This window comes from Cataglyphis hispanica, chromosome 2 (assembly GCF_021464435.1).
Source record: "Cataglyphis hispanica isolate Lineage 1 chromosome 2, ULB_Chis1_1.0, whole genome shotgun sequence".
Classification (NCBI taxonomy): Eukaryota; Metazoa; Arthropoda; class Insecta; order Hymenoptera; family Formicidae; genus Cataglyphis; species Cataglyphis hispanica.
The window spans coordinates 13,920,958-13,945,345 of record NC_065955.1 but is presented as its reverse complement, the minus strand read 5'-3'; the positions used below and the strand labels follow the sequence as shown (position 1 = coordinate 13,945,345).

The following is a 24,388-nucleotide window of genomic DNA, read 5'->3' as shown; positions in this document are numbered from 1 at the left end:
TACAACTTGGTAATTGGCTTAGAACGATACCTTCAACTTGCCAACCTCTCTCGCGAAACCATAGTGGTAACACGTGTACGATACTCGCTTCGAAACGTTGGTTGGCGGGTAAAGATTGCGCGAGTAAGTGGAAGTCCGACATATTCTTTACGTCAGAAATTAAACTTTTATAACAAAAGTGCGCTAATACAATAACTTTGTCAACTTTTCTATTTTTTGCAAAATGTAATAACGCGATATCCTCGTGTGATATGACATGGCAAGATTAAAATTAAATGGAAGATAACCTGAATTCTCTTTTTCATCTTAAAAACTGTCCCTTTAAAATCTAGAAAATATTTATTTTCCTTAAAAGTACATATTAATTAAAAGAAAAAAAAGTACATTATTAATCTTCCATTGAGGACGGTGTGACGATGTTTCTCGGGGTTTGAGAGATCGATTCAAAGTATACTTTTGCCTGGAGATTCTTCGTCCAAAACTTCTGCAGGAGTGTCGAATTGTAGAAACCCTCGATATCAGTGATATTGTAATGAATCACAGCCTCATTCTTTGTCAATAATAAAGAATTCCAAGGCGCCCATTCCAGCTCGCGTCGGAAGCGAGTCAGCATCAGCTGATCGAGATCGTCACACTCGGATATACCAGATTTTCCATGCCAGACTTCGTTCACCAGACGACAAATGACTTTGGCCCCAATCACGAAGGCCAGACTGCTATAACAACCCATTTTTGCTTCGAAGCGCCTGATTTCCCGCAACATCCTCTCGTAAAGATCGTACACGACGCGAGGACCTCTTCGGGTTTGCATAGACGTACAGTAGCTGCAAGAAGAAGACCGCAATCGCTGTTCGCGGGGAAAGTCCTCCAAAGATAAAAGCCTGCCGCAGGTCCTACAGAGTCGCGTAATGCTAATGTCCGACCAACCGAATTTGTTCATGTCTTCCTCGAGATCATCTGAGAAAGATAATATATGATAAAAGGCTAAGAATAAAGGCAGAAAATATAGGAATACATTATGAACACACAACATCTCTCTCTTTTTCTTTAAGAACATTATACCAATTATAAGAACATAATCTGCAAAAATATTTCTCCGCAATTGAAATTAATACTTTGCAAATAAGAAGAAATATAGTTATTTCTAATAAAAATTACAATCTTTAATTTACTGTTTCAATAAACTATTTAAGGAAATAGCTTGTTATTGAATAAAAAATTCATTTTATGCTCAATCTAAGAATCTAAGAAAATAAAAATAAAAAATTGTCTGGTGCTAAGGAAGGATTAAAAAGACCTCGTAGAGAGTTACGCGCCAGCTTGAGGAAGCTCAGCTTTAGCCGATTCCTGAGCCAGTTGAGTCTGCTCGTGTCCACTCGACACGCCAGTAAATCCAGTTCCTGATTGATCAGATAAACAAGCTCGTGCGATTGCTTGCACGTGTGCATGCCGGTGACGCGTTTTAGATCGCGCAGTAGATCGATCCGTTCCGAAACGGACAGATTCTCGTTGGCCAGCGAGGCGTACACGTTTCTGTGCTGGCGGGCTCGTTGAACGCGTAGAGTGTCCACCAGAATCGGCTGATCTCGACCGTCCTGCCAGACGACGGGTCGGGATAATTCATCCAGAAGCCTGCGTCGTTTCCGTTCCCTGCACTTGAGCCGGACGGCGGTCTTCTTGGAGTCTATCGCGCGCAACAATTCGATCTCCTTCGACAAGATCAGGCCGCAGGTGGCGATCCTCGAGGACTTGACGAGCGTGCTACTCGCCCGCTCAGTTTCGAGAATTCGCCAACGATCGAGAAGATTGTAGAGCAACTCGAAGTCCGAGCTTGTGCGCGGCGAACGGCGATTTAACATCGCGTAATCCATGCTGTTGTAAGCGAATAGTGCCTGCGAATGTCTTGCGTACTCGAGCACGTTCGCCTTGTCGTGTTGAGAGATGCTAGTCACTTCGAGAGCATTTCCTCTAGCCGCCACTCTAGCTCGATAAGCCCTGTAAACGATAATTGCGGCCATCAACTCATCGATTTATCTCGATATGCAAAGTACGTTTCAGCAAATCAAGTTGCGAAAATAGATAAATGATTTCTTTCGCTTATTTAATTTACCATTATTTTTATTCTTCGATACACAGAAGAGTTTAATTTAAAATTAATAAAAATATTTTTTTTTAACTGCGCACATATATGTGTTCTTCATAAAGATATGAATATTCTTTTGGACATTAAATGGCGTTTGCGAAGATTACATTACTCAAGTAATATATTACCTATAACATTTTTGTATTTTAATAACGCTGTCGAGAATGCTACTGTTATCTTGAGGTTTGGCTTCTTCCGTTGACGGAAGAAAGGACGAAATTCCAGGCGAAATGATTTTGTCACGAACATCGGGCAAAAAATCCACTTGCACCGCCTGGTGATGAACGACGTCGGTGACCGCGTCTACAACCATGATGGTTTGCGTAATTCTGCTCTTTGTTATACAGCCGTCATGTGTTTGCGTGCAGGCATTGTGATAGATTAGGCCGGTAACAGTGTCCTTCCATCCGCCAAGAAATGGCTTCGCCTTGGGATCATGATCCTGTATTCTCCCAACGACCGCCATGGTACGTCAACGACTGTCCCGTGGAATCTAATCGTCTGCGCTTACAAGGAAAAGATTTCAGTCAGAAAGCTAAGAGAAAGAAAAGAAGTCTGAGTGAGAGAGCTGAGAGAAAAAAAATGTCGCCACGCGATGATAAGCAGACGACTACATCGACGATGGGAAATGGAGGAATATTAAATCGTATCACGTATGGAACGTTTTGGATTTAAGGGAATATCTAATAAATATTCCTGATTATGATACGTATAATGTGTGAAAGTGATATAAGGCTTTTAAAAAAATCATATCTTTAATTTTTTAATTATAATTCTCAGTTTTTATTGACAATGAGCTATTTCGCTAAAGATATTCTACTTTCCTTTTCTAGTATGATTGTCACTCGAGATCTTTTATCTTCAACATTGTCATAATGACATGATGATTCATTTAGATGAAAAAAGTTTGTCGTTAAGGAAGCAGAAGGATAATTGCCACAGTAATTGCTGGAATAACAATAATATCTGGCAATAAAAGAAATTATTTTTTTTCTCATTTAAAGAATTCATTAAAGAATCCAACAGCAAGCTGCAGTGAAAACTAACGCATCGGTTAACGTTTTGCACTTTTGCGTAAGTTTTATGAAATCATATATAATAATATTATCGCATATTTAAAAAAACAGTTTTTTAAATGAAATAATTAAATAAAGTGTTTAATAAAATTTTATTTATTAAACATAAATATTATTACAGGTGGTAAATTTGAAATCTCATATATAAACGCAAAATATGTTTATTATACTAATTAATTCTATATTAATAAAATATATTGTTTTATGTGTCGTTTTTTTCGCAAAACTATATAAGTATAAATAAGATGATGTATACTTTACGATGTTATACAAAAGAGAAATCTTTGTTAATGCTGTTTGTTGGAATCTCGTGTTGCAACTTTGCTTTTTGACGTTACCGTGTTAATCTTCTTCGAATCTATTGATCTCCTTGACCTATTATTCCACAAACACATGAATTTATAGATCTTCGACTTTGCAGACCGTCCATTTCCTAGACATTTGGATTTATAGATCTCTTATTTCACAGATTCCTTGCACATAGCATCTCTGAACTCGAAACCTTTTTCTCTCCATCGTATACTGGGATTAACAAATCTCTCTCTCCTTTACAAAGTTTTGTAAATAAATTGAACTACTCCTCAATATTAAAAATATATAATATAAAGAAACTTTGAATTTTATATGTATATACAGGGTGGCCCCGAACGTTCCAGCCAGTCTTTGAGATCTCATAGGAAAATTAATTCTGAACAAAAAATTTCCTATAAACATGGGTGGAAAAATGCTTTTTTAAGAAGTTATCGCTCAAAACCTCTGAAATCGTGATTATTTTACATATTTTTTCAAATATCATGGAAAATGTGCGTCTTTAAACAAAAAGTACCAAAACAAAAGTTGTAGAAAATTAAAGTATCTTTTAAATGAGATTAAAATGATTGTAGTACATTCCATAAGTTTTGAGATAACCAGTTTCAAATGTACAAAATAATATTTTTTTTTGCTGTCGACATAGCTTTTTAAAGATACTCTCCATTTAAAAAATATTCTACAGTGCTATTTTAATTTAAAAAGAATTACTTTATTTTCATCAAAGAAAAAAATTTTTATTTTTTATTTTTATTGATTTTTCTCCAAGAAATTTATTAAGTTTCATCTTTTTCTTATTTTATTTTTCAAAACTAATGGAACATACTACAATCATTTTGATCTCATTTAAAAGATAATTTAATTCTCTACAACTTTTGTTGCGGTACTTTTTATTAAAAAACGCATACTTTTCCTGATACTTATAAAAATTTATAAAATAATCGTGATTTCAGAGGTTTTTAAGTGCTAAGTGTTTAAGGAAGCATTTTTCGACTCATGTTTGTAGGAAATTTTTTGTTCAGAATTAAATTTCCTATAAGATCTCAAAGTCTGACTGGAAGATTCGGGGCCACCCTGTATATATAAAATACAAAGTTTCTTTATATTATATATTTTTAATATTGAGGAGTTCAATTCATCACAAATTTACAACACTAAAATTAAACTATAAATTTGCATACGACATTCATTGCTAAACATTCTTCACATATGTACTTTTTCGCGTCTTTTCACGTACTTTACAAATGTCTATTGTTCTTTGATCCTTTGATCCTGTTTGACACAGCACAAAAAGAAACACCGTAACACAAAGATCTAAGGATATAAAAGCGAGCCGTCTTATTTAGATTCTTTTCCCGCCGCGGTGAAACAAGAAAACACTTTCAGGAACCTCGACGAAACGGCTAAGTTACTCAAAGAGAGGGAAAAAGGCTCGGGGCCAAGAGGAGTAAGTTTCACCGAATAATGCTCTCGGCAAACAGCACGTGTGTGGTGACAGTCCGTGGGCAATAATTATAAAAAATGTTAAATTCGAACTGGGGGATGAAAGGGAAGACCGTGAATGGAGAGGAGGAAAAAAAATAGTTGACATTTGCAGAAAATAACACTGACAAGCTCGCTTATAGCAAGCTGCGCGTCACGAGCAGAAGGCGGAGGGGAGGGGGACGGGGGGTGGGGGCGAGAGACGCTACACTTGGGAATAATATATAAGTATACATATAAAATATATATACATATATAATACGACCATGTGAGTCGCGATGCGACGTACTTTTTTATGTATTGTAAATTACACGCGAGATACCGGAATGTAGGAGGAGAGACGAGAAGGAAGAAAAAAAACGAGAAGATGTTGCTAAGAGACGGCACGCCGCGAAACTTTTTGCGAGACCGCCGCCGTGAGACACGCGTCATATTTATGCAAAGGAAAGAATATTGGCGGGGGTGGTGAGGAGGAGGGTGGGGTGAAGGGGGGAAGGGGGGAGGTGAATTTTAAGTTAGACATAAACAGGCACGGGAAAGTTTGTTCGTTGCGACACCTTCCTTCCCCTTCTCGTCGACGGAAGTTATACGCGCGCGCTTCCTCGAGGAGCGTAATTTGCCGGTAAACTCCGCGACAAATATGGATAAGACAAGGGAGATTAATGATCGTGAGATAAATGAAGGAGTTAAACCATTGTCGGACAAGTGATATAAATCACTTAGGGATCGTCTACTTGAAAACATTTGGAATTCTCGTAAGTTGGACTTTTGTTATAGTTTGTTTTTGCGTTTTTACTATGAATGTACTAAGGAGTCTGTTTTATTTTTCAAAGAAAAATGTTAATAGAGTAGATTGTGGAGTAAATTGCTTCAACAACAAGTTGGCTATGTGACTCTTAATGGATTATTTTTTATTTGATATTTTTTTGGAGGCAAAGTATGTGTATATATGTGTGTGTGTAAAAATCTACAAATTATTAAACATTAACTTTGGATTATTTTGATCGCTTATAATATAAAAAAGTCAAGAATAAAAAACATTTATTTTTTTGCTTTCTCATAGAAGAAGCTTTGCTTTAAAATTTTTTTTTATGCCTGAATGTTCTAAAACATTCAAAAAAAATGTTCGAAAAATCATATTTTTACAAAATGTCCGTATGTGTGTGTATGTATGTATATATATATATATATATATATATATATATATATATATATATATATATATATATATACAAAAAAACGTAGTTGCTCTAAATGTAGTTGCTGCTTCCGTAAATTTTGATATTAAATTTTTTTGTATGAATAGAGTATCATTAAAGGCTGTTTGGTATTGTATTCGGCTAGGAAACATCGGTCAAGGGGTTTATTTTTTATAAAATTTGAATTTTTCAAAAAAAGAATGTTTTAACTTCCGTAAATTTTGAGATATCGGTCTAAATATTTTTATACGAATGGAATATCATTAAAGGATGATTGATATTGAATTTGAAAAAAGGTTTATTTTTTATAAAATTTTGAATTTTTCAATAAGTGTCTGTGCATGCTTTAACTTCCACAAATTTTGAGATGTCGGGCTAAATATTTTACATGAATAGAATATCATTAAACAATGATTGGTATTAAACTTGATAAGAATTGGCGAAAGAGTTTATTTTACATAAAATTTTAAATTTTTTTAAAAAAAAAGTTACTGATATTATAAAGGGAGGAAAATAAAATTATGAGGAAGCCATGTGCAAGTTTCTAATTTGCACCAATTTTTACTTTTATAAAATTTGAATTTTTCAAAAAAAGAATGTTTTAACTTCCGTAAATTTTGAGATATCGGTCTAAATATTTTTATATAAATGGAATATCATTAAAGGATGATTGATATTGAATTTGAAAAAAGGTTTATTTTTTATAAAATTTTGAATTTTTTAATAAGTGTCTGTGCATGCTTTAACTTCCACAAATTTTGAGATGTCGGGCTAAATATTTTACATGAATAGAAAATTGGCGAAAGAGTTTATTTTATATAAAATTTTAAATTTTTATAAAAAAAAAGTTATACATATATATTTCAAGATTTCATTCAACTTTTATTGTTAGTTAATCTATTGTATGCTATAATAAACATTATTGACATATAAATGTAATTCTGAGATTTTCATTCAGAAACATTTCATATAAAATATTTGGAGATATAAAGCGCTTAAAGGAACAGTGAAAGGAAAAGGTACCTCTGGTGAAGTTCGAGGGATTTTATGATGGAAAGCTGAATTTTATGAAGTACGACGCCTTCCAGTGTGCCCACATTGGTAATCGATGGAACGGAAAATGGTTTCATATTACGAAGGCTAATGCTTCTTTAACAATCTGGTCAGCCATTTCTTTTTATACACGAGCCATTTTACGAAAAAAAAAAAGAAGAAAAAGTCAAATAAAACGATTTGCTAATCGTTTCGAACGCAACGCATAATAAGATATCGACGTACTTTTAATAATTCAATGGTAAAATAAACGGACAAATAAACAAGTCGATTGATCGCGTATATATTCGTAGCAGCAAAATGAATTTGTATCGAAACATACGTTGAATGTTGTAGACCGTAAAAAGGAAGTGATGCAAAAAGATCAAATTCGAAGGGAAAAAACGCTTGTTTTACATTTTTATAAAAGCACGCTTTTAATTAAACGCTCGAGAAGCACGAGAGCGTCAATGATGATTGGAGATCCAAGTATTATGAACAATCGTAGCATCCATCGGATTTAATTATCGCACAATGCAATTACTTGGAGCGCATAAATATTGATGCGTTATATTTTCACCGCTGCAACGCCCATTATTACAAAGGAGGTTTGTATTATCTCGACTTCTTCCGTCAGAATTTATGTGAGAACTCTTAAAATATCATCAGAAGTTGTAGAAAAAAATTTATTACCAAAAGACTTACCGAGGACAACTCGAAACACTTTGTTGCCGCATCATATCACACACTTCATAATTTTATTAAGATTTTATATCGAATCGATATAATCTTAAGATATTTTTTATAATAATTATCTCTCTCTCTCTCTCTCTCTCTCTCTCTCTCTCTGTAATTTTAATACGATTTTTATGACTCACTGTAACTGCAGTTATCACTATTAAGCCGGAGAAACGCTTTTATCGCGGAAAGATTGAACGATTTAGTAGGATTAAACCGAGTTGGCGTGCAGAGTAATGCGCATCGTCGATCAAGTTTTGACATTCGCGATCTAACGGGATAGGTAGATCGCGTCGAAGAGCGGCTTTTAATGCGACCTAGGTGCAACTACCCTCATGTGCAGGATGCCGCAGCGCGGCACCTGTGAAAGCTCAGAGCTCCTTAGATCCAACGTTGCTACTGGCAACGTGCTTGGTCGATCGGTCAAAAGCCCTTTTTTGTTCATTATTTTTCGATTTTGTGTTTCCTCCTCAAAAGCCCCCATGACGGATATGAATTCAGACTAGTATGTGGCGGACATTATGCGCCGCGGGGCAGAGAGAATTTTCAACGGCATTCCATACATCTTCGCTTTCATCAGCGTTTTCTACAAGATGTGTATGTGTACGAACCAAACATGCACCTTAAAACCTCAAGTGTATCATATTTGATACGCTTTCGAATTGTGGATTCCGACATTTTTCTCGAATCTTTTTGCATAAAAAAGAATAAAAAAAAAAGAACGTATATTAAATTAATATATGTATAAGGAAAGTGGGGAAAAAAATCAAGTAGGCTGATAAAATTGGGTACCTCTGTTTCTTCGTGATAAATGCTATTATCTTTGGCTAACTTGTGTTATTAGTTGTAGATTGATGCCATCATTATTGTAAGATAAACTGAGTTTTTTTTTTATTTTTTAAGAGAAATTCAGTTCAATTTTTGAGCCAGAGAAGATCGATATCAGAGCAATCGAGTCATTATTGCCTTTTTATACACGGAGCATTTGGTTCGGTTAATGCAGCATTGCATTCTGTACACATTAGAGAGTATATCTACACTAGTTTTGATCATCACTTTGCCCCCCGGAATATATAACCACCGTATTTGTTATTTTCCTCGTGTTAGGACAAAACCTACATATATAGGCTTAGGTACCTATATATGTCACCATTTATGTAATAAAACGAGAAAAAAAACTGTTATCTTGACTTCGTCTCCCAACAAAAAACACTTAAAAACGAAGACTAGCAGAAAAAGAAATCACTAAATAAAAATATTTTGAGATCTCTAAAATTAAAAAATTAAACAAAAAAGCTCTGCATCAATATAAAATAAGAAGATATCTTTATTTATGATTTTTGTCAATAGAATCATTGATAAAGACATCTTTGTATTATTTTTTGATTAAAATAAATCTAGGTTTTGTAATTGCATAATGTTTTATATTTTCAAATAGGTACTCGGTTTTACTCTACCAGTAGGTAATTTTTTTTTCAGTAACTAGCCTCATTTTCTCATAGTTAAAATTAATTAAAGACTATTAACGATTGGCAAAATTATTTTTTATTCTCTATTTTTTTGTAAAAAGAGAAATCCAAAAATGTACCCGGTTTTAGCCTACTTTCCTCTATACCAAATTCAACATTAAATTTTTAAGTAGATTCAAGTATTCAAATGTATTTTTCAAAGTTCAAAAACTTTTGTTTACTTTTTGTTACTTTATTTTATTTTTGTGTCAAACATGAATCGATTTCCATTATTCGCCTTCGCAACCAATTAAGGACGGCTGATATTTGCAATGCAAGTATAAGCCAGATTGTGTTACGGCGATAAAGTGGGACGGGATAGTGAATGTCGGTTCTAAAATAGCGAACAATTTATATCCCGTTACGCAATAGCTTTTACAGTGCAAAAACCGACCATCGACTACTATGGATGTATGTTCCTTACGTAAAAGCTTTCACTATCACTGGTTGCGTCTGTACCATATTGCCTAAGTTGAAATAACGTTGCATATACATTGTATATAAAATCTATTTTGTTATTTCTTTAGAGATTTAAACAATATATAAGTATTGTCGATTAAAAGAACCCAATGCTTCTTAACAGTTAAAAGATACATACGATATACACATTTATAACTTGAAAAAATATTTTTTTGTTTAATAATATTAATATAGGTATACTTTTTTAATGATGTTTTGCATGTACAATAGTAGCAAAAAAACTGTCAAAAGTTTAAAAAAAGAACATATTTCATACATTTATACTGTTTGAAAAATCAAAAAAATAAATTGGATTATGAAAAGAATTAAAGTATCACAAAATAATATAGATTTTGACGTCTTTGCAAAAGAAAATAGGTGTAATTAATATTTTTCCTAATTTATGGCAAACACTTTTGATCGTGAATATCCCCTGAAATCAAGTGCAAGAAACAATGCAAAACGTGTATTTGGAAAAAGAGAGAAAGAGACAGATAATATTTTTCTACAATTTAAAATTCTCATAACTTTTGATCGACTCAGGATTTTTTAATAAGTTTCTGAACATATGTAAGAACATTCTGTACAATTTTGATTAAATTCCTAATATTTCAAAAATATATACAAAACATCCTTAAGTCATGTATCATATATTTTATATCAAAAAATAATAAATATAAAAAAAAGCATATTTGCATATATTCAGAAAATAATTATTATTATGTAAGTTGACAGTTCAAATATTGAAGAAGTTAATATGAATAAGTTAACATGAATAATTTTATTTGTTTGATGCGAGTTTAATATCACCGGTTATATTAAAGAACGAAGAAATATGTAATACAATCCTCTTGTTTGCAACAGTATGCTTATTCCAGAGATTGTGTATTTTTACAATTTTTTCTAATGTCGAGCCCGCGACCACCAGGATCCACTCGCTAGCGTATTATTATACTTTCACTGACTAGCAGATAGCGAAAAAAAAGTAACATCCGTACGAAGCATGTTGCATTTGTTGCCGATGGCGAGTGCAAGGAATGAAGTCTCGAAAACATGCGCACGAATGAAGTATTAGAAATATTAAAAGAATTTTGTTAACAAAATTTGTATTAAAAATTTTTTTTAATAATTTATTATTAATAATTCTTATCTCCTCACTCTTTCTCTCTTTCTCTTTTACGCATTTTTACATGTATATACATTAGCTTAATTTATAAAAAAATATTAATTTTATTTATGCTTCCAAGTAAACTATAATATGCTTGAAAAAATGCATCAAATTTTTACAAGTTTTTATTGTTAGTTCATTTTACTCGTTTTCTGTTTACAAATGTATATATAGATAAATCGCACATATTCGAACAATATTTGCGCGAACAAAATACGATAAAATCCGATTGCGGAAGAATGAAACTGTTGCGTAACAAAGATTTATTAAACCAATGGCCACATCGATATATAATAGCAATTATTTGATGCATCAAAGCTGAAATAATCAAGAAATTTGTTACGAAGGAATTTAATTGATGTTTATTCTCACAAAACATTATGTTACACAATTTCTTGTCGTTGCTTGTATTTTTGAGATGGATCGTAATTTTCTACAGTTAACGGTGGTTTATATTGTATTCCATTTTGAGTACTAGAGTAGCGACTAGATTCTCGGAAATCTTTTTCAAAAATTATCAACTGTCTGAAAATATCAAAAAAAAAAATAAGAATAAAATCATTCTTCAAATATCATTTACACATGATTAAAATATTCCAGACATTTTTGTATCATTCAAATGCAGAGATGAATAAGAGTATTATATTTTCACATACTTGAAATAATTCTTTGCAATCTGATGTTTCAAACTGATCTGGCTTATCAAGTGCTTCGAATACATCGTAGCGAGATCACGAATGTGATAATGTACTTCGGCTTCATCCTCCGTAAGAAGAATACAATTCCAAGGCGCCCATTCGACATCCTTTTGATATCTGACCAATCTCAGAACAAAAAGATCTTTAATCTTGCTGATCGCTGATTTACCCTGCCAAATATGATTAACTAGATGATAAATATCGTGTTCTTGCATCATAAACGCCAAAAGGGAGGTGGAGCTTCGACGTTCTTCCTCAGCTCGCACACAATTTAATATAAACATGTAAGAATCGTAATCGACATGCGCGATATTACGCTGAGCTAGAGATCTGCAACCTTAATGAAATATTTAATTAATTATTTTCAAAATGTACGTTTATACATAAGAAAAAATTGATCAAAAATTAAAAAGAAAAATTTGATTAGTATTTGTTGTTGAATAGAAAGTTCAACTTTTTAAAAACAAGCAATTTTTTTTCATTTTTTCTTCTTACGATAGAGTATGATAAAATAGATAAAAAATTAAAACGACGGAAACTATGAGAAAATTAAAACTTTTTATAGAAAAATATTTTTGACTCAATCAAAAAAGAATTAAATTAATAATCAATGGATCAATAAATTGTTACAAATATTATAAAATTATGAACTCACTTAACATTACACACTTACGGATACAAACTGATAGTTTTTTCATTCTCGTATGTGATAAAAATCTGTGGAAAGGAAGTAGTTTTAAACAATTCCGACATAATTTCATTCTTGTTTCAAAAGGTTCTCGTAATTCATTATCTTTAGGATCTGCATCGACACATTTGCAGCCGCACGTGCTATACATGCTCACAAAATTTAAGTAAGTGTCTATAAGACATATTATATATCACATGTAAAAGTTATATAATATATGCGATTTAATATATCAGCAATAAATTCAACTTAAAAGAAATAAGAGATAATATTTTAATTTATCATCCAATTTTATTTACCATAAAATTGTAATTTATATTTACTTATATGTATATCTTTATATTTCTTATATTTATATATTTTTATATTTCTTTCATGTTGCATTTATCGCCCATAAAGTTTAAACATATGACATATTATTAATATATTTATATGATTCGCATATTGTTAATAAATGCTTAGTAGTAGCATAAAAAGTAAATCAATTTCTCTATTTTTACTATTATTATTATTTTAAAACATTAACAAATTCATATCTTACGCATTATCCTCTCATTTAAATAATCGAGCGATAAACCCTCGATCCTTCGATTTAACAATGCGATCTCTTGATCTAATAAAGAGATCAAATCAAAAGCTTCGATACAATTGTGTGGTTCGAGCAATTTTCTTAACATTATTAATAACTTTATCCGTTCCTCTGAACTAACATTGCGGTTACTCAATGCGTTATAGAGTTCTTTAAATTCCCGAGCCTTTTGAATTTTCAGAGTGATCATCTCTACGAGTTTACCCTTGTAACCGGTCCATCGTATCGACTTGCAATTCAGCGCCAAAAATCTGAGAACTTTTTGTTTCCTATACGAGCTTTTGATAGCTTGTTTATGTTTGTCGACTTGATTGAACATCTCCACCGTCTTTTCCAGAATTCTGTAATTCTCGGCACGCTGACCGCCTTTGAACAATCGCGATTTTATGTCCTTTATACAATCGGACCTCCATCTTTCGATCAGGCTATAGAGCATGCCAAAGTCAGTCCTCGATCGCGGAAAAGTTTGGCGAAGAATGTTCTGCTTATGTCGCATTCTGTAAGAAAGTATGATACGTGATACAAAGAGGCGTGTATACAAAGAGTGGGATAAATCCACTTCAATATCTTCGAAAGTGTTACAAAGTATATTGTGTGTGAAAAAATCATTTATATGAAGAAAAGATTGCTTTGATCATGTTCGTCAAATTGTACAAAATTTTCCTCATGTAACATATTTTTCTGACTTCAACATTTTTCAAAACTCGAAAAGAATTCTTTCATGGATAACGAAGCAATTATTTTAAGTAGATATTTTCTTAGCAAAAATTTATTTTTTTTTTTCTAATTTCAAAATCAGTAAATATTTTGTTTTAACAAAATTTTAATTTAAAGCTGAATTCTGCAGATATTTAAAAATAAATCAGGTTTTTGCTAAAAAAAAAAAGTCAAATTCAATTATTCGAAAAAAATACATAATAAAAAAAAAACATTGAAAAACTTAAGGTACTCTACATAAGCTACGTTAAAACCTGAAACACCGTGTAAATATTTATATTCCAATTATTAATTATTTCTCAAAATTATTTGTAGTTTATCGTTATAATCGCAATTGGAAGAGAAAGAGAAAGAGAATGAGGAGGGATTATCGTATGTGTGTTTACAATTATCAAGAAATTTTCCTCTTTCAAAATAAAAAATTATATCATTTAAATTACTCGTATGCCATTATTTTCTCTTCCTCATATTTGTTGCAATTTTCAAGCAGGTTGCGATAAACTTCCACGCATTCCTTGATGTATTTCTTTAATCTATATGCCCGATAATTTCTCTGAATTATACGTGCGTGCCTATCTAAATAAGCTCGCACTTCGGCATAACTCTTATAAGGCTTGACAATCATATATTTATCCTCTTCACTAGGTATATAACAGTCGTCTCTAAATTAACAATGTGAAATTGTCAATTCATATGATTTATCTGTTATGCTATAAAACATAAATACACACATATATATATATATATATATATATATCTGTATTTATGTGTTATTTCTTTAATAAATATAAGTCTCTTCAAGTATATCTATATTGCAATCTTTCGATTTTAAAATATTGTATTTGCACAATTATAGATATAATACTATTTATATACTTATATAGATAAGAGACCTATAAATTTATTTAATACCGCCACATTTGCGTTACACAATGACGCAAGGATTGTGTTGTTCCGTCTTTCGTTTCCACACATTGCACCGATCTGCTGCATGTAGTCTTCCACGACTTTCGAAGAGGTCCAGTTTGCGAAGCTGCGTTTAGGTATTCTATTCCAGTAATTTTGTGTCGCCATCCACCCAAATAAGGTTTGAAAATCCTTCGACTTATTATTTTAGGCGATAAGGTCATTTTAAATGCTGATTTCTAAATGGTTCTCCTTTTTTTCTTTTATTTAAATCGAAACAAATTCCATAAACAGACACGACGTCATAAATATATCTTGATTTCTTTTAAATAAACACACACACTTTCAGATTACGATATTGATCGTATTTATATTATCGAAGGCTTGAAATGCGATATTTTATACTTTATTAACATATGGCATTGTGTCAGTATAATAGAAAATATATATAGAAAAATAAATCATGCAGTTTTTTTATTGTATTTTGTTTAAAACAAAAAAAAAACATTCAAAACCTATATTTTCTTTTTTATTTATAAACGTATAATACTATGCACTATGTCTATGCTTTTATCATATAATTATTTTGAATTATATGATACCAAAAAAAACAAATGTAAATTTTTTCTTCTGGTACTATAAATCAAATTAAACTTTTTCACAGCTATATCATTAAAATGGTTTGCGAGAAAAATGTGTTTATATTTGAGATTGTATCACTTTCTATATTGTATAATCTATATTTACAGCTCACATCAACTATTTGCAATTTAACAATTGCAATTCTTAAAACTAATACGATTAAACAATTGTATGTGATGATGAATATTATAAATATAATAATCATCTTTTAGAGTTCTGTTCTTAAAGTAAATATGACTTGTATAGAAAAAGAAACAAAAAGAAAAGAATTTATACATAAAAAATTTTCTTCCAGCATATACAAGATAATATATGTATAAATCAAACCAAATTAGTAGTATTTCTTGATTTTCAGATTTACAAAATTACGATTTATGTTCAAATGGAAGAAAATATATAAAATAAGGAAATCATTTAGAAACATCCAAAAATAAGAAAATCAAATCAAAGATAGATACTCTTTTATATAAAAGAATTTGAAATAAATAACATGTTCTTTATATCGTGGAAAAATAATCGATACAGATATGTAATTTAGGTTATTTTAATCAGAGGAAAATGCCTATGACAAGAGAAATCGAACAATGGTGGTTCTTTCGAGTCTTTTTTGTGTCCATCAGCTAATAGTTTTAGCACCACAAAATTAGTTTTTGCTACTTTCAATAAGTTGTTGATCTGCAAAACAAAAAAAAAACAAAAAATTGTGATAAAAATAATGTTATAAAGTAATTTTGCAATTATAGATTTATATTTTTATGAACTTACTTCATTTTCCATTAAGCTATTTGATGGATAAAGCAATAATGCACGTTCTAACATATTTCTAGCTTGATGAAAATGTCGGCAACCAGCGATATACTGCATTTCGCTAGTAACTTTTTCCTATAAGAACGAAAAATGTAATTTTTTTAGTGCAATTTATGAGCAATTTATGTTCATTAACTTTCAACACATGTTTTAAAGCTCTGATTAAGAATTAAACTTACATTTCTCTTATGCATTTGAGCATTTGTCATATCTAAAAATTCTTGATAATGAACGGGTGGTGGTGTTAATAAAGACGAGAATGGTAATAATCTGTGTTCATATCTCACTCGCTCCGAGTCGAACTGCATCTCTGGGAGCGGTATTTTTCCATCCATGCGAAAACCAACTAAAGCCTGCAAATTTTATAAAATTGTTTCATATTATATGAATTCTATATTCCTGATTAATATTATTGATTGATACTCTATTAAGGATATGTAATTTACTTTATAATATCCGCCACATATATTTTGCAATGCCTGGTACATTAATATTTCCAAATTGTATGGTCTTGGAGTCGATTTCTTTTTTTTATTTTTAGAACTCTTCTTCCCGCCTCTGCCTTTATGTGTATCATTGTGTACATCCTGCTCCATTAAAAAAGTGTCGGCTCGTGTAATCGCAGATACGAGCCAACCATACAGAAATTCATATAGATACCAAAAGATATAGTGATATTCGTGTACCGAATATAACTCGAGCTCAAAGCCACTTAACAGATACATAACCATCACACGTAGCGTGTGGTACAAAATCCAGGTACCAAAGCAAGCCAAGTGAGGTCTTGGCGTATCACTTTTTAAAGATAGAGAATGCAAATATCCATCGACTCTCTCTGCCTAAAATGTATATTGTAATCTTAATTATTATACTTTTTTTACTATTATTAGATTGATTAATTTACTTAAAATAAAATTGTTACATTGCTTTTATGTTAAAAAAAAACGTCAATTCTTTAAAAATTAAATAGAATAAAAAAAGCAAACATGATAGTTATTAATACTTATTGCAGAAAAAAAAGTATTTATATCAATTTAAAAACGCAATTAAAATTATTTTAAAATTAAAATTATTTATTAGAATTAATTAAAGTAATAATTAATTAAAGTAAAAGTTATTAAAAATTTTACAAGTCTTACTTCATCTTGCAGTGTCGCAAAATCCTCCAATAAATGCGCTAGTTTATCTCTTTGCCTTGCCCTATTATGACCACTAAGCTGTAATAAGCTTCCAAATAAACTGACACAATGCGATAAAAAGCTATCGACATACTCCTTAGCCTGGTGATTTTGAAGCAATGTACTCTTTGGCATCAACACTGGTGGTGCAATAAAATTTCGCGCCGCATCTTTTAGCACGTCGGCGAAATTGTGCATACCAAACACACGATTAGTGGTAGGCAAATAAACGATTTGCAGCATAGACCTAGACAATATGCACGGACTCTGACGCGAAAATTCTAAGAAAAAGTCCTAAAAGGAAATTAATTTACATCGCATATAAGCCTCGTATCGATAGAGAACGCTAATCTTTTACAAATTACCAGAGCGGCGTGAAATCCGGTGTGATTTGTAATCTTTGTAACCATTTTGAATCTACTTATTAATTCCAATAAATATTCCAAAGCATCTATCCTCGGCTTAATTTTCGTATACCGAGGGAACGTTGGTGGCAACAATCTTTGATTCACCATAGGATCGAATCCCATAATATTCGGATGATTAGCTATAATTAAAGAAAACATGAATCATATTTTTTTATATAAATAACAATATTTTTTCGTATAAAAAACAATATATTAATATGTTTTTTTCCTCAGAAGTAATTGGCTCTAAATTTATGAAAACAATTTGTAACAGAGGAGAAATTCATAATAAATTTTCTACATATTATATACTTACAAACTTCATTAGCTTTTTCGCCACGACCCACTGTTAAAATCATAATATGAAGCATATCGGAACAATTTGATAATAATCTCTGACAATCACTTAAATTCTGTTGTAGTTGCTGTTTTCGGCCCATCAATGTTAACACTTGATAAAACATTTTGGTGAATCGGATCCTTGCATAAAGGGCTATTCCATCATTATACTGCAAGTAAAATAAATAGATTATATATATTCTACTGCAAGTAAAATAGATTATATATATATATATATATATATATATATATATATATATATATATATATATATGAAAAGAGACAGACATATAAAATTGTTATTAAATTTAAAAAAGATACAAACTTAAGATTCAATAATATGTGGTCCAAATAAATAAAAAATAACCAAAAATTATAAAGAAATTTACCTCAGTCTCAGATTCAACATCAACTGGTTTTATTCTGCTTTTCCGATGTAATTCTTCCTCCACTTCTCGCAACATCGATATAGTTTTCTGTTCTGTAATGTCTTGCTGTAATCTATAGCCATAAGTAACGCTTTGGAAGTCCTCCTCTTCAAATACCAAAGCTTTATTAATGCAATCCTTGATTATCTCTATTATTTTGTACACTGCATAACAGAAAGTCTTCAGAGGCTTATCTAGTATTTGCGCGGGTTGATGCAAGTACAAGTTTGTGAAAACTGTTTGCGCAAGACTGTGACCCTCCAACCAAGATACTATACACGCATATGTGGAATCTATTATTCCTATAATTTCGGCAGGTGTAAAATTGTCTAATTTGATTGCGCCTGAATCAACTGCCTGGGTGAAAGTGCAAGGTTTGTTGTTCCCTCGATTGCACAACATGCCAGCATCCATCTTTGGATCCATCATCTCAATGGCAGACATGGCTTCGAATAACCCAAACAGCTCATCATGTAACAATTCTCCCAGTTCCAATTCTAGATACAGAATGCAAAGACACTTGCAGGGACATTTCGGAAAATAATAAAATATTTTACTCTAATATATTCTATTACTAATATCTTATTGTTAGAGGTACTACTACTCTGATTCTTATAAAGATTAGAAAAAAAGTTTGTAATGGCTTACTATTGAAATTCTCTTATATAAAATATTATAATTCTATTCTGACATATATTATGTGTTATGATAATATTACTTTTATAATTTACTAAGAATATATTCTTATTTTTTTGCTTATATTAGTATAATATTTATATCAACAACATAATTTTAATAAGACTAAAGAGATAACTAAATAGAAAATAAACTTTAATACAAAATAAGAATTGCAATTTAGTAATATTTATTAAAAATTCTCAGCAAATTTAAACACAATTTAATAATGTTTTACAATTAATTAAAACTAAAAAACAGATAAATAAGTATGCGCAAATATTATACAATATTAAAATAGAATCAGAATTTAAACATTATTGATTTCATAAATCATTAAACAAAAATCTGATTTGAAACTTTCTTTGAGAAAGCAAAGAAACACATAAATAATTTAGAAAAAGATCAAAATCAGATAATATTTACTTGCGGTTACTTTGTTCTCATTTTTTTCTTTTAAAGATTAAATACGCCTATCTTATTTTAAATACAAAAAGCATTAAAAAAATCTAGATCTAGAAGGAAAGGAGCGGCTTCAGTATTCATAGCACAAGCTCGTCACAGAGTTCACAGGAAGAAGAGTGCGAGACGAGTGAAAAACGAAAAATAATCGAGGGACAAAGTAACGTAATCGGACTATCGATCAAATACCTGTGATCGCCTCGAAGAACTCTTGAGTGATGTCCACCCAATTGTGCGTGACCTGGTCGAATCTGAAAAACAGAAACAGCACGGTGCAGTTAAAAAATACCGCCCTGGGATGCGCGAGCGAACGGTGCAATTTTAGGTTAAGCTGCACCGAGGCTCGCGACGTCATGACGGATGACGGGATGACGGATCGTCGTTCCGCCATCGCGAATTATTAGCGAACGTGATTCCGCACATAGCGATTTATCAATATTGAAACTTACGACGAATCCTTATCCTCATTCATATCAATCGAATTCTGATCCTCCACCATGGTCGCCATTATTATGGGCGATTATTCTATCATTTCTTCCGCACGAAGGCCACAACACGCTCGCGTCACGCCAAAAATCCCTATTAAAAGTTCTCTATTCTACATCCCTCTCTATTCTGAAACAGCTGTTTTGCCTGTAAATTGAAATTTCCTTTTTTTTACATATATGTATATGTAAATATACAACAGAGGCACGCTTAATATTATTTTTCATAAAACGCTTTTTTTTAGCTGATACAATTGGATCCGTTTTACAGTTTCGGCGGAACAAAACATGACCTGATTCACTTTTCAGTGCCACGGTAAAACAGCTGATTGATGCATGTCCGTGCTAGATTCATAATTGTGGATCAAAATTGCGAAAAAATGTTATAAATTTATTAATGTTTTATTCTAACTGCATAATATTTTCTCATTCCAGTATATATATATATATATATATATATATATATATATATATATATATATATATATTATGGACAGCAATAATAAATTATTATTAAAGTTTTATTTTTACATATATGCGCATATAAAATAAAATAAATTTTCTTAAATAAATTTTCTTTATAATTTTTTTCCTTATTTTTAAATATAATGTATAAAAAAATTTTATGATAAATTTGCTTTTGCTTTCTTTTTATTCTTAGAACAAAAGTATTAATCATTTTAAGTGGTATCAAATTATGCTTTTAATTTATATAATTTTTTATTATTCATTAATTTATTATTAATCATACTATCCAATTAATTTTTTAATTTATAAATTTAGCTGAATGCACTAGATGCACATTAAACTATTATATACATATTAAATTATTACATTAATTTATATAATAATAATATAATAAAATAAATATCTATTATGAAATATAGATGTAATAATTTATTAGCAAAACTGTATAAATAAATATTGAATTTAAATTAATTACCTTGTCAAGTTCATTCTTGGAATATACATTATTAATAATGACAATTAATACTGCAATTGTAATGGTGTCGCTAAAACAGAACAGTACATATATATATATATATATATATATATATATATATATATATATATATATACGAATTTATAATAATTATATACATAACAAATCTTTATCCGATTATAAATAATAAATATTTATAAAAAAAGAAATGTTATTACCTCTTATTATCTGATATTATTAATTTGCTTTTTATTATTTTAAAGTTCTTCAATATATTTTCAAGTATTACAGAATTTTTAGCATGCCTAGTGCCATGCATAGTGAGAATAGAAGAAAAATATCAGCAGTAAAAGCATAAATACGTTCCTTTTCTTGCCTTTGTGTTTCAAAATCCTTCAGTTTTCTATTTTTATCTTTGATTGTCAATGTTTCAAGATTCGGTAAGTCCCAGATAAGTAAGTAGAGTATGCGGATCATTAGAGCAACTAAGAAATTTTAACATTTTATAATCAAATTCCTGCTTGTATACATTCAAAGCGTTTATCCATGCACCAAACCATGTTGCATAGTTTGCAGTCTTTAAACCATAACACGATATCAATTTATTCCATCCAGGCAAAAGTCTATAATATCCAGCAAAAAAATATATTAACCTTGAAAATCTTTTATAGATATTTAGTACATATATATATATATATATATACAGTGCCTTTAAAAAATAATTTATCACGCAGAAAAGATATAAAAAAATGCTTTTGCAAAAATAATTATTAAAAAAAGCATACTTGTCAGTTTTAGGATCTTTTAAATGACCGAAATACGGCGCCCTCTCTCAAGTTTCTCTCTGCTGAGAAATTGTCTCTGATTTTTTTTTTTTTGTACAAGTGGCCATTCTGTCGATGTCGATTGCACTGTAGAAGGCGCGAATGACTTCAATTCATTTCTTCGCGCCATTAAGTAATTTCGAAACGTATCACAAATTTTTTTGATACAGGAAAACATAGAGAGAAGGTGAAGAAGTATTTGATTGATAAAATTAATTCGACTTTGTGTAACATATATATGTATATATACATATACCAAAACAATGTACTGCAAGTAAATTAAGATTATTATATTTAATTTTAATACGACATTCGCCATTTCCTTTAAATAGTAAAAATGATTATAATAGTGTTGCAAGTTTCATAGCTATATATACGCCGTATGATTTTCTTTTAGCCATATTTCACACATGGATTCATTAATTTGCAATAAATGTTTCGTCTCGATACGTAGAGGACATCAACCGTACAATATTACGCAGTGCGGCCATATTTTTTGTCAGAAGTGTCTACAACAAGGTAAATAATAAAATCGCGCGAAGTACGATATCACGTACACAAGCGCGCGCGCACACACACACACACACAGACTTTTATTAATTTTTAATTAATTTGATTAAAATAATTGATTAATTTTTTATTACAGTCGAAAAACAATGTTCACAATGCCAATATACGAGCCCCGCATATTTATCATTAAAAGAACCAGTGATGTCTAAAACAATCTCGTTTTTCGCTCCCGTCATCGAAATTTGGGATATGTTATCAAAAGCGGATATGTTGCGAAGCAATCAAATAAAGATAACAATGCAACGCTTTCGCGAACTTGTATGTTATATTAAAATCATTCATTTTATTCCTTTTATGTTTCACGTGCAATTTCTTGTATCATACACATATATTATATTTATTATATTTACATTATACTCATATTTCTTTGCATCTTTTTGACAACAATTCGGATAATTATATGATGATGTCTTTTTTTAAGGACGAAAAGTATGAGAAATTGAAAAATCAGTTTTATATCGACCAACGTAATTTTAAAATATTGAGAGAGAAGTACATGTGTCTCAAGAAAGAGAGAGAAAACATCGAAAAAAAGATATTGCATATCCAAAATGTGTACAAAATGCAAACTGTAACACCCCGCACAATGAAGACGCCAACAGATTCCTATACTATTTCTACGCATTCGTCAAGTTCAAGGTAAAATACAAGAACACATATCACGCCATTTATTTTTATAAGTTTCAATAATTTTTATTATTATATACTATTGTTACAAATAATTCAAAAGTATTAAAAGATATCTGAATAATGCAATCCTTTATTAATGCATTTTCTTTAATTTACTTCATTATTTAGATATGCTTCAGAATCGTCGGATTTTCTGAAACTTTCTAATGTGACACCCATGTCTATGCAGTCAATGGATTCAAAAAAACATCAAACCGATGCCGATGGTTTTCGCGTACCCAGCAATCGACCAAAACGTGGCAATCTTTTTTTTACATGAGATACAGGTTCAAATTATAGTTTCAAATAAGATATAAATTCTTTCTTTACACATATTTATATAATCTCAAATTTATTACATTATAATATAACTTATACTTAAGTTCATTAATCAGTTAATTATATTAAAAAATGAGAACTAAAATAAGCTTTATTTTTACAATTTATAAATAGTGATTTAAGGATAAAATACAGTTGGTTTTTGTTATGCATTTTAAGGAAAATTCTATTATAACATGATGTGTCATTATATTTGCTAATACATTCATACACATTATCATTTATTACATTTTATTTCTTCATAATTATTAAATTAATTGTTTTATAACAAATTAATTGTTTTATGTACATAAGACAATTAAATAGAAGAATTATAATATCCAAGAGCAGTCTTGAATAACATATTATTTATATATCGTAGATTATTATAATATCGTATAAAACGTAGATAATATCGTATAAATCGTAGATAATAAAAATATGAAAATTTCTTTTATTAATTAAAATAATAAAATAACTTCTTTTTTCTTTTTCATATATACAGTATTGTTCTAAATATTATTTGCAGATTACTATTTATTAAAATAAAAGACAACATTTTTACGAGAATTATAAATATCAAACATTATAATAAATATTATTAAAATAAAACATTGATAAAAATCTTAAAATATTATATAAATAAGGCTATATGGCGTAATTTTATAAAACAAAATTATTGATTAATTTATTGAATCAGATTCAAAACTCATTTTCAGTCGAACATATATATGTTTATGGCAAATTGGATTGAATCGCTCTCCGAATGATTAAATCAACTTCATTCAAAAATATATATACACATATATATATTATATACACATTATATATACAGCTATATATATATATGTATACACATATACAACATGGGAAATATTCGTGTTTATTTTTTTTTTGCGGTTGATAACGTCATCGTTCTTCAATTATCT

The 24,388-nt window shown here is 30.4% G+C and overlaps 4 protein-coding genes across 5 annotated transcripts; 1 reads left to right on the top strand and 3 right to left on the bottom strand.

The window, feature by feature from the left end:
• Positions 1 to 388: 388 nt before the first annotated feature.
• On the bottom strand, positions 389 to 2,609 carry LOC126857104 (IQ and ubiquitin-like domain-containing protein). Its single transcript, XM_050606233.1, has 3 exons — positions 2,272 to 2,609; positions 1,298 to 1,995; positions 389 to 957 (listed from the first exon to the last, which is right to left on the bottom strand). The coding sequence occupies exons 1-3, from the start codon at positions 2,607 to 2,609 to the stop codon at positions 389 to 391; spliced, it is 1,605 nt and encodes a 534-aa protein (XP_050462190.1).
• An 8,858-nt stretch (positions 2,610 to 11,467) lies between these two features.
• Positions 11,468 to 14,937, bottom strand: LOC126856738 (IQ and ubiquitin-like domain-containing protein). 2 transcript variants are annotated; one of them, XM_050605540.1, is made up of 6 exons: positions 14,719 to 14,937; positions 14,247 to 14,468; positions 13,042 to 13,586; positions 12,486 to 12,674; positions 11,771 to 12,149; positions 11,468 to 11,639 (listed from the first exon to the last, which is right to left on the bottom strand). In XM_050605540.1, exons 1-6 carry the CDS (start codon positions 14,934 to 14,936, stop codon positions 11,498 to 11,500), a joined length of 1,695 nt encoding a protein of 564 aa, XP_050461497.1. In that variant the 5' UTR covers position 14,937; the 3' UTR covers positions 11,468 to 11,497. The 2 variants fall into 2 exon arrangements, with proteins under 2 accessions (XP_050461497.1, XP_050461507.1); XM_050605550.1 differs by lacking the exon at positions 14,247 to 14,468.
• An 861-nt stretch (positions 14,938 to 15,798) lies between these two features.
• On the bottom strand, positions 15,799 to 20,202 carry LOC126856711 (N-alpha-acetyltransferase 35, NatC auxiliary subunit). The gene is made up of 10 exons (XM_050605485.1): positions 20,100 to 20,202; positions 19,840 to 19,901; positions 18,475 to 19,010; positions 18,063 to 18,255; positions 17,705 to 17,886; positions 17,301 to 17,633; positions 16,608 to 17,000; positions 16,341 to 16,514; positions 16,120 to 16,236; positions 15,799 to 16,029 (listed from the first exon to the last, which is right to left on the bottom strand). The coding sequence occupies exons 1-10, from the start codon at positions 20,156 to 20,158 to the stop codon at positions 15,889 to 15,891; spliced, it is 2,190 nt and encodes a 729-aa protein (XP_050461442.1). The 5' UTR covers positions 20,159 to 20,202; the 3' UTR covers positions 15,799 to 15,888.
• Positions 20,203 to 21,968: 1,766 nt separating this feature from the next.
• On the top strand, positions 21,969 to 23,430 carry LOC126856857 (RING finger protein 212B). Its single transcript, XM_050605766.1, has 5 exons — positions 21,969 to 22,089; positions 22,300 to 22,421; positions 22,549 to 22,730; positions 22,894 to 23,111; positions 23,271 to 23,430. Exons 2-5 carry the CDS (start codon positions 22,313 to 22,315, stop codon positions 23,419 to 23,421), a joined length of 660 nt encoding a protein of 219 aa, XP_050461723.1. The 5' UTR covers positions 21,969 to 22,089; positions 22,300 to 22,312; the 3' UTR covers positions 23,422 to 23,430.
• Positions 23,431 to 24,388: the final 958 nt, after the last annotated feature.